We start from the raw sequence: 11,183 nt of genomic DNA, 5'->3' as shown, positions 1-11,183 counted from the left end.
AACAACAAAATATAACTCCTGTACCGCATGCATTATGCATACCTTGTAACAGTACTAGGAAAAATTTAACACTTTCTTTGCTTTCGGCAAGAGACCATTAAAGTATACGGATCAGATTTTCATTTTGCATTGACCATACTGAAATCCAATACAACATGGCGTGATAAAAGCAAGACCCAGCAGTCAGCACAAGCCCGGCCAAAGCGTCACGCCACCCAAATTTTCCATGCTTTGACAACATTTCTTACAGCTGATACATCATTTTTGTGAGAACCAATATAGAGGGTAAGGAAGAGGTACGAGGATTTAATAGCTGTAAAAGAACTAAGCAAAACACACACGAGATCATTCTTCCAACGAAAAAATCACTCGCATGAATTTTTTAGTGTAAGCAAGATACCTTAGAATTATTAACCCAAAACATTCTAGAGAAACTACTGCATTAACATTATGAAAATAATGCCATGGAGCCAATCCCTTAGCCATCAGATACACCTGGCTGATCTAAAAGATATTTGGCCCCCTTAAAGGTTCGGCATCCCCTCTCCGGTCTTAGAATTGTATGTCTTTTCCAGCACAAATTCCATCAGGGTATCCTTAGGACCAGCTGCAGAAGAAAGAAATGGATAAGAGAACAAGTAGAGAAGCACAAGAAATGAGCTCCCTTAGAATTAGATATCACTAGTTCACAAGCACGAGGAAAATGCTAAATTGTCTCAAGTATTACTTTTTATGACATTTCAGTAAGTATGAAATACAACCCTTTAGTAGAGCAGAATCTAATACTCGATAAACACTAAATCATGTAAGCACAACAACAAACCCAACGCAGAGACAAAAAGGAACAACACATCAAGTTTTAATATTTGAGGCTGACCCTTTATCAAGAACTCCCTTGTATAAGAACGTGTAAGCACATAAACAAACCCTCCATATTGAGAGTTTAGGAAGTTATTTTTAATAATATCAGGCCAAGCACATATTGATGTGAGGGCAGCATTAGAATGTTGCCAACATTGTTTTGCATCGCATTCCTCGTAACAGTTCCATTTGAAGTTTTGGACAAGCTTGGCTAACTTGATATGTATGAAGTATTCTTTAACAAGGGAGTCGTGTTCTGTAGGTAACAATTGTTTGGACAAAATCACTCAAACTGATAGTAATTTGTGGACGCAGGGAATAGCGTTGTACTGTTATGTGCGGCTTTTATAAAACTTCCAATAATATTTGAAACCTTTCCAGAAATTTCTAGGGGAACACTTTTCTGATGAGCTTTTGTGAACCATTTCTCATCTCATTAGAAAATTTTGAAAAATCTGCTTCAAATTTTTTATTTTTCGTTTTTCCAGTCTTTGAAATAGCAAGAGTTATAAAAACAAACCTACGATATAGGATACAAGAGATAAAGGGCTATTATAGTAGAACTGTAGAAGACAAATTGAAACTTGAGTTTTGAAGATTGCAAAACAAAAGGGAGACATTTTGGATACCGTCAAAAAAAAAGTGAGACATTTTGGAAAAGGAAATATCTAGGTTTCATAAATACAGAGATGTTTTGGCAAAGAATTTCTAGGGTCAAACAAATGTGCTGAGAACAGCATATACACAGAATTCTTCATCAGTTTTCTGTTGGAATTAGGTTTCATAAACAAAGAATTCACTACACAAATACCACATTGATGCTAATATAGGCGAAGTTGAGATTGGTCCTTTGCCTTAAAACATAAGACTCGATATATTTGTTTCTGGCCCTTTTCACAAAATCTTCATCTCCCACATTTCCTATCATCTTTTGCTACTATAAACCCCAATACAATCATCTTTAAAAACTATATGACCACGATTTGGCTCTAAGGCAGTGCTTTCTCCACCTGACCTTGAAAATTCCAAAGTGAATCTATCTGAAATCACTAGTCCCAATCAGAGCGTACTAGCCCTTATATTTTTTTTCTTTTGTTTGTGTGTAAATTAAACTTATTAGTCCTAATTTGAACCTATTGGACCTGAAACTTTTTTCTAAAAAGAAGAAGAAAGCATACAGGCTAACTTGGCCAAACTAAATGATGCATTCTAAACAATCCCCGTATTAATCAAAGAAAAATCCAGCTTCACATGAAAAGCCTTCTACTACCTATCTCATAATAATTGGCCACAATTGAGTTTTGTGGTCAAAGTTGGTTAATTTTGGCTACTATTTATAAAGAGTTACATAGAATTTTAATGTGTGACGATCATTGCTGAACTTAAACAATAACTTTGCACATTTACAGCTTGTCTAGTGGTGTCAAAGCTAATTAAATTTGACCATAAAAGTCACATGCTTCCTATGACTTAAAGATTCTGTGAATATCAAATGGAAGAAAGTAAGAATCAGATACATACGAGCAGCAGGCCTTGGTGTGGTCCTTATCTTCAAAATTTCAGGGCGAGGGATAATGGCCCCTGATGCTCCTATACCTCTCGCAACTCTGACCTTTCCGCCATCCTCTAGATATCGAATTCCTACCTTGCAAGGCTTTCTGCAGACAAAAACATGACCCGAACATTTCGTTGGAATCTATTATATACAGAATAACTAGTAAGTTAGTGGAGACAAATGAGAAGTTGACAATACCCAGTAACTGGATCAACAACTTGCACATTTGAGACGTGTAGTGGCGCTTCAACTGTAAAAATGCCACCTTCGTGGCCTTGCCCTTGTTTAATATGTTTTTTGACCTGATAATTTACAAAAAAAGAAGCCATGAGCAGTAGCCTATACCGGCTAGACTATCAAAAGAACCTGAATAAAACAGCAACCTACAACGTATACTTCAATTTCCATCACATACAATTGGTATGTTCAATCCTGCAATGCATTTGAGAAATTCAGGAATAGTTTAAATCCTACCAAACCAGCAACTGAATAAGTAAATCAATACATTCTACCAAAATGAAACCTGCTAACTTACATGAATTCCATACTTCCTCCGTTTCTAAACATACGCAACGGTTGCTTGCCAATGCTTAACTTTGACCATCAACTATCAAGTGTGTATACTTCTTCTGTTCCACAAATATCGCACCATCTTGACTTTTACACTACTCACGTTATGACTTAGACCATCTTTTGTAATGTATACGAAAGAAAATATTTAATCATGTAGGATCTTTTAGATTTGTATCAATATATAGTTAGACTTTCTAAATATCAAATTTTTTAATTCTTACTTGTGCATAATTCAAAAGATTAAGATTCAACGTCATGTGTTGGGAAGCGTAAAGTAAACATGGTGCAATATTAAGGAACTAGGGAAATAGTAAAAGTTACAAAAAAGTTGATAATTTAAAATTAATATTGAGGCTAATCTAACAACATTTTAAATTATATTTCCTCCGATTTTTAATACTCGCAACGTTTGTGATTTCTACACTATTCACATATTATACGTTGACTATTGTTGGTAATTTATACGTAAGTTAAAACATAGTCATGTTGGATCTTGTTAGATTCGTCTTGATATGTATTTTCAAAATATTAACTTTTTATAATTTTTGCTTAAAGAGAATTAACGATATTAATGATCAAAGTTGTGCATTGGCATGCGTGAAAGTGACAAACGTTGCGAGTACAAATGAACGGAGGAAGTATAATTTATTCGATATACTCCCTCCGTTTCATAATGATGTTCCAATTCAGGTTTGTGACACACCATTCAAGGAACAGGGGAAGTAGTAAAAGTTACAAAAAAGTTGATATTTTGAAAATTATTATTGAGGCTAATCTAACAACAGTTTAAATATATCATTTAAACGATATACTCTTTCCGTTTCATAATGATGTTCCAATTCAGGTTTCTATTCGCAATTGAAGACAATCTTCTAAATTTTATCCAATATATAAGAAAAAACATATTCATGTGGGTCTTGTTTGATTCATCTCAAGGAGTACCTTAAGAATATGAATTTTTTTAATTTTTATTATTGTGTAATTAGAGATAAAAATGATATAAAACGTGCATTGGCAAACGTGAAAAAGAAAATTGGAACATCATTATGGAACGAGGGAGTAGTAGTTAAAATTTGAACTCAAACTTAGTATGTGAATAGTGTAAAAGTCAAATTGTTGCATGTATTTAGAAACGAAGGATGTATATTTTAGAACTTTTAACTCTTCAGAACCAATACTAATAAGATTATGAAACATTGTACACCAACTACAACATAAGTTTCATTTATTTTACAGCATGAAGAATTCTAACACTAGCTTACATGGAACAAAACAGAGAAATATACCAAGCAGGTTCTGCAGACGTTAAAATAAATACTTACGTTGAAAAAAACACAAAAATAAATTTAGTTAACAGCGTAAACCAACTAAAGCATTAACCCAACAGATCTAGAAGGCAGAAGGAATATTCTTCTTCTTCTGCCCTTCCTTGGAAACACTTAATGTCCAACTAGTGGCTCACTGAACACCCATATAAACCCACCGTGTCAACAGTGAAATATGTCAAGCAGGATTTACAAAAGTTTTTGGGAAATTCTCATTGGTACCCTTCTGTTTCTGACTTTTCTCAATGGTAAACAAAATCAAATTGGATTATACCCTTATACTATTGACTTACTAACTACAATGCCTATAACATTAAGTAAACAGTATTAGATTGATAGATTAGTGAATGCTCAAGGTCAGTATGTTGTTTGACCAAGCTTCTGGAAGTGTTTCTCAACTTCAGTAACAGTTTCTTGGCCAAACACGGGGTTTACAAGGAGGAGAATCAATTTTTCTAGAAGCCCAAAATAGCTTCTTGGAATGAATACAAATTGTTTTTTGAGGAGCTATTTTCTCCCTTTAGTGAAACTTTTTGTTGGACAATCATGCCCTAATCATTACAACAATGCCCCTCCATGTCCATCTAAAAACACTCTTTACACCTATTTCTCTCTCCTTTCATCAAACCCAGTATCATCCTCCTCTCAAACCCTCCATCATTACCGAACATTTTCCACCATAACTATTGACATTAATTTCTCGACGGAAAAATGAAACAATGAAATTCACCACCATCGTCGTCACCTTCTCGTCCACTTAAAAAGATTACTAGTAATTTCAAAATATTTTGTCGAACTAAAATTCTTTGATATTTTATAGACCGATTCATTCCTTCTTAATCATAAAGGGTATGCTGCTTGATATATTTTTGGTTGGAATATTTTGATTTTTGAGCAGTGCCTCCTTTTCCTGTTCTTTTAAAGATGTTGATTTACTCCGTAATATTTCCCCTGAACGCACGGAAGTGTTTACTTTGCTTTGCTGGAATTCATCTAAAAATCATGATTATTAACAATTGAGCTTGTTTATTTGCAACTTGACATTTTTATGTCATTTGACACTTGTCTAGTTGTTCATCTGAATGTTGGACATCTTCCTTCATCGCATTGCACGTGGATAGAGTAATTTTCCTTTCTTTTCAATTTTTTTTTAATTCGTGGTGGGTTTATTTACAAAAGCTAAAATATCTTGGTGACATAACAGCTAAAAATTTGGACGAAAGTGTACTAATCGTGCATTGTCTTTTAGACAGGTAACTCCAGTTTGAAGGGGGGGGGGGCGAAGAGACCAATGTTGGAACAATGAATCAATAAGGATATCAATTGTTCAAACAAGCAAAATGGTACTCGTATGATGGTTTTGAAGTCTGATGATGTCTTGAAAATTTAAGGATATCAATTGTTCAAACAAGCAAAATGGTACTCTGTAATAGCATCTACCTCATCTCTGTTTTTTATCAAAAAACTTTCATGTTTTCTCTAAGAGGAGCACACCGAACCGGAAAAAAAAGTTTTAAAAACACAATTCAAACCACAACATCATGTCATCTAAGAGTTAAAACAGCATACCCTCTAGAATGAACAATAACTAATACTCCAATGAATTTAAATCACTCTACTAATTGTTATTAACAACATTACTTATGAGATTATTTAATTTAAGTATAAACGAACTACATGCACCATTTTAAGATCCTCTTGAGAAGCAACATTTACAAAAATCCATTTCCACCATAACATATGTATTATTTTCATAGAGAAAGAAAGAATCTTACAAGGTTTTTTCCCTCAACAATAACACGATTCTGAGATCGAACCACACGCTTAACAGTGCCGGTTTCGCCTTTATCTTTGCCCCTAATTATCATCACCTATGCAAAAACAACAAAAAATGAAACCTCACCAGCAAAAAAAAGAAAAACAATCAACGACATAATTATGAGATTTCACAAAAAAGAAAGCAAGGGTTTAAGAAAATTTTCAATTTGGGGGAACTTACATTATCCCCTCTCAGAATCTTCCAATTCCTAATAAGTTTTTGAGCCGCCTTCCATCCCATCTTTAATCAAACAGAAACCCTGGTACAAATTAAAAAGAACTCAGCATTTAAACAGACGAAATACATCATCCCCACATGAGACTGGACACTAATTGGACTTCAAATACAAATAAAATCAACAGAAAAAATCAATCAAAAAAAATCGATACAAAATAGATAAGCGAATAAAGTGCAAACCAGGAATTGAAGCGGCAGAGAAGGAGAGGTAGTTGGCAGAGGGGCGGCCGACTATAGGTGGTGATACAGCTACAAGATGGTGGTTTCGTAGGGAGGGTTTTAAGACGAGGAGGAGGAGGGAGACAAGACCAGCTGTGAGTTGGAGTTTGAGGAGAAAAGTTTATTTTTATTTTATAACTAGTCAGAAACATGTGTCATGCACGTGTTGGCTCGACGTACAATTATAATTTTGATTACTTGTATTAATTAATTAAGGTTTTTTCTATAACATAAAAGACACAGTTTTTTAACTGTTTACATAAAAAATAATCAAGATTGTAAGTTTATTTAATTTCGCTAGTTATAAATAATACTCCCTCCGTCCCTTAATACTCGACCTGTTTTCCTTATCGGGTCGTCCCTTAATACTTGACCTGTTTCTAAAAATGGAAATCTTCTACCAATATTATATTATTTCTCACTCCCCCCTATTAACACACCTACCCCCTACTCCATACAAAAAATAATAAAAAATTCAACACCCCCCTCTACCCCTTTACACATTTCCCACTAACTACATTAAAATAATACCCCGCTATTAACTACTACCTATTAAACTAATAAGTCAATTCAAGTCCCTTAAACTCTGTGCCGGTCAAACCGGGTCGAGTATTAAGGGACGGAGGGAGTACCTCAAAACTAACATAAGAACTTCCTACATTACATTGATAGTTAATTAATTACAGCTTTCCTGGATGAACTCTTATCTAAAACTGAGTAAACTACTACCAATCTACTACCAATCTATCATACTTCCCCGGTTTCCTAAATATAGCAGCATTTGAATTTTTACACTATTCATAATGGACATTTGGTTATTTTTTGTGATTAGTACGTATGAAAAATTGTAGGCATTGCGTTCTTATTAGCTTAGTATCAATATATATTTTCTAAAGCTATTGCTACTCAGTTTCACTTTACATGATCAATCCGGTCCCAGAAAAGACCATGGGCTACCACCATGAACCCCAACACCTGTTTGTCCGTCACTTCAGACGTGCACAGTCTAAAGCTATTGCTACTTAGTTTCACTTTACATGATTAAAACTCTATTATGACTCAACAATCACATAAGTCATATACAATCAACAATTATTCACAACAGTTTTTATCTTGGAATTAAGTAAGTGATCACAAGGGTATCAATCAAGACTCATTCCAATTAATTCAACCTTTCCTTTAACAATGATCAACCCCTGTATATGGGTATAAGGTTTCAACTTACTAACAAGGTCCTCGGCCCTCATAAAGTAGTGAAAAGCTAAAAAGGAACAACGATCAATCGATCTAAACCAATATATATAAAATAATCTAGTGTTCCCAACCAACATGTTTGCATCAATCATCTATACTAACATGCTATAATTCTCATAACGAAATATATGTTCAACATGTTCATCCAACAATATTAAACATGTAAATTTCAACATAACCAAGTTCATCGACAACAACATGGTTTCAATAATAACACACATCTCCAAGCACACAGGTATGTACGTACCTTGTGTAATAAATTGATAGGCCACTTTAACGATTACAAAAGTCGTCTACACAGAATTCTCCGCCTAAAACAACCAATAAAGGTTCTCAATCAACTTCCAGTAATTCACAGCAATAATCAAGTATTCTAAATACATCCTAAACATATTTAGAACATTCCTCAACATCCAAACTTAACTACTAAATCTCCTAGCATAGTGATTACTTCACTAACGATCACGAATTATCACAAATTTCAATATAACACGAATTTACAATTTCCAGCAATATAAAATAGTTTCAAACTACTCCAAAATATATCCAACATGCTTAAAATCATAAAAATAATAACTTTCATAATTTATAATCATCCTACAATGATTTTAAAACTATTAAAACCTTGAAAATTCATGCTTTAATAATTAAAATTCTTATTCCAATTCAATTATATAATCTGAAAATTAATAATTTAATTATGCAAAACATAAAATCTGAATTTCATAATTGACTCATAAAATCTATAATTTAATTCAAGAAAAACATGAATTATATTAATAAATATAAATTAAAACATTAATTAGTTTTAAGGGTTTGAGAAATAACCAAAAGTGAGGGAGAGAAGGCTGGCTGGCTGGCCGGAGGTGGTGCTGCGGCGCGGAGGCACGATGGCAATGCGAGAGCAGGTTGACGGTGGCGGCAGTCGGCTGGTGGTGCGGCTGACTTGCGCAAGAAACAAGCAGGGAAAGGGAGGATTTCCACGCGAAGGAGGAGAGAGAAGAGGGTGTCGGCTGAGCAGGGCAGCGACGACGATTCAAGTGGTGGTTGTGGCTGGCCTGGTGGTCGCGGCTGCGTACGCGGTGGCTGTCGTTGGTTCAAGCAAACAGAAACGAGTTGAGCAGGAGATAAAACGAACGCAAGAAAAAAAAACAAAAGAGAAGAGAACGACGAGAGGGGAGAGGAGGAGGAGGAGTACCGTGCAGAGGGGGGCCGGTGGCGCGTGCTGCGGCGGTCCGGCGGCGTGAGCAGTAGCAGCAAGGGGAAGCAGGGGTTTTTGGTGGTTTATTTTATTTCACGTGAGATTGAAAAGGGAAGGGAGGAGAGTGTTTTGGGCTTTATTATTTTGGGCTAGGAGTAGGATTAAGTTTGTTTGAATCCAAAACGGTTATGATTGATTATCCAAATTCAATTGAACGTGTTTTCGTAATTTGAATTATTTTCAACATAAAATTCTAAAATTATTTTTTTCATAAATCGTTGAAATATTTAAAACGTATAAAACTAAATATTCGTTATTTACATATTTATTTCTAAAATTCGTAAATTCTATTTAAATATAATTAACTATACGTTAAAATATATTAATAAAATGTATAAAATTACGAGGATTACACCCGCGTAACGCAGCAGCACACAGACACGCAAGCACGCCCATGTGCACGAGTAGTGCTAGTCCCTGCCTCGCTGCTTGTGCGCTTAGCCAGCGCGCGCGGGCACGCCAGCTCTCTTGCTGGTGCCGCTTCGGTGAGCCTTGCGTGCTGCGTGCACGAGGCTCGCCCGTAGGCTTAGCCCAACCATTGCACATTGTCGCACACATTCAGATGACACGCCAAGCCCATGTTCATGCCAGTGTTGGCTCGCTGCTCCTGCCCTTGTGTCGTTGCATGCGCGCTAGGGATGGCAATTCAATCCGACTCCGATCCGAATCCGACCCGATTTGAAGAAAAAACTCCGCTCCGAATCCGAAATAAAATAATCCGAATCCGAATCCGAAAAAATAACTCCGAGTCCGAATGGGAGTCGGATCGGATATGGATCCTGCGTGACATCCGACCCGACTCCGACCCGACTCCGACCCGCTAGCTTTAACAGTAATAATTCATTTTCCCTTGTAATATATAAAAGCAAACCCTAATTTCCAACTCCCTCATCCACCGCCTAATCTAACTCTCTCTCCTTCCCACTTCTACAGCCCCCCTCAGAAATTAGAAACTACGGAGTATCAAAGATTCAAAGTAGCCCCTGCTCCATCTCCATAGAAATCATCCAGCATCTCGACCTCCACTAAAAACTCTTTCAAAGGACTCTCTCTCTCCTCTCTACTCCATCTTTCTTATAAATTCGACCACCATCGCCGCCTTCCACCATCGCCGCCTTCCACTAGGTGTTGCGGTTTTCGATTTCAATCGGTCTTCTTGTGATGATTTATGGTTTGAATTAATTGTTAAAGGTATGGTCGATTTAGTTATATATTGGGCTAGATTTATAGGTGTATGGTTACTTCATTAATTCGTTATATGAATCTTTTAATTATTGATTTCTTGTACTCTCTTAATTAGAATTCCAGGATATAGATTTGTAGTTGTTCATTTTTGTAATCAATTTAAGTGTAATTTATTTAACCGATGGGAATAATATATGCAATCAACTTGGATTATTTCTAGTTTTATTTTATATGAGCAAGGTTTAAATTTAAGAATCATATGTACTATGTATTTGTTCATCGTCTTTAACGCATTTCTTTTTTGTTGGAAAATTTTAAGAAAAATGTTGCAGAAGCGTTCAAATTGATTAGGATGGATTCGGATCTCGTCGGAGGTCCGACTGATCGGGTCGGATTCGGACCTTCAAAATGAGTATTCGGATCGGACTCGGGTTTCGGAGTTTCGGACTCGGATTCGGATTCGGATCCATTTTTAGCATCCGATTAGTAAATGGATCGGATTCGGATCTTGCTGCATCCGACCCGAGTCCGATCCATTGCCATCCCTAATGCGCGCGCCACAGCCATGGCACCGGGCCTTGTTGTGTGCACCACAAGCACATGGACAACAGCCATCGCCCTCGTGCGAGTGGCTTGCTCGTCCAATCGAACAACAAAATCCAATTCAATGTTACGAAACCAAATTTGGACGATTTAAACTTTTATAATTTTAACAATTCCAATTGTTTTTAATTACGAAAAATAATTAAAGTGGGTGATTATTCAACTCAATCTGAAGGCTGCGAGTTGCTGCATTAACTACATTGTCACAAGGCAGCACAACTGATACAGCCTTGATCTCCAAATTGGCACAGTTGTTTCTTTATGTGAGCAAGTATCAGAATGGTAAGGCAT

The 11,183-nt window shown here is 36.0% G+C and overlaps 1 protein-coding gene across 2 annotated transcripts; it reads right to left on the bottom strand.

Moving 5' to 3' along the window:
• Positions 1 to 97: 97 nt before the first annotated feature.
• LOC110793487 (uncharacterized) lies at positions 98 to 9,203 on the bottom strand. Of its 2 annotated transcripts, XM_021998360.2 has the most exons (8): positions 9,042 to 9,203; positions 8,672 to 8,929; positions 8,091 to 8,154; positions 6,314 to 6,392; positions 6,090 to 6,185; positions 2,615 to 2,718; positions 2,383 to 2,519; positions 98 to 607 (listed from the first exon to the last, which is right to left on the bottom strand). In XM_021998360.2, exons 4-8 carry the CDS (start codon positions 6,371 to 6,373, stop codon positions 525 to 527), a joined length of 480 nt encoding a protein of 159 aa, XP_021854052.1. In that variant the 5' UTR covers positions 6,374 to 6,392; positions 8,091 to 8,154; positions 8,672 to 8,929; positions 9,042 to 9,203; the 3' UTR covers positions 98 to 524. The 2 variants fall into 2 exon arrangements, with proteins under 2 accessions (XP_021854052.1, XP_056685152.1); XM_056829174.1 differs by lacking the exon at positions 8,091 to 8,154.
• Positions 9,204 to 11,183: the final 1,980 nt, after the last annotated feature.

The sequence above is a fragment of the Spinacia oleracea genome, chromosome 5 (assembly GCF_020520425.1).
Source record: "Spinacia oleracea cultivar Varoflay chromosome 5, BTI_SOV_V1, whole genome shotgun sequence".
Lineage (NCBI taxonomy): Eukaryota > Viridiplantae > Streptophyta > Magnoliopsida > Caryophyllales > Amaranthaceae > Spinacia > Spinacia oleracea.
This window is presented reverse-complemented; position numbering and strand designations above follow the sequence as displayed.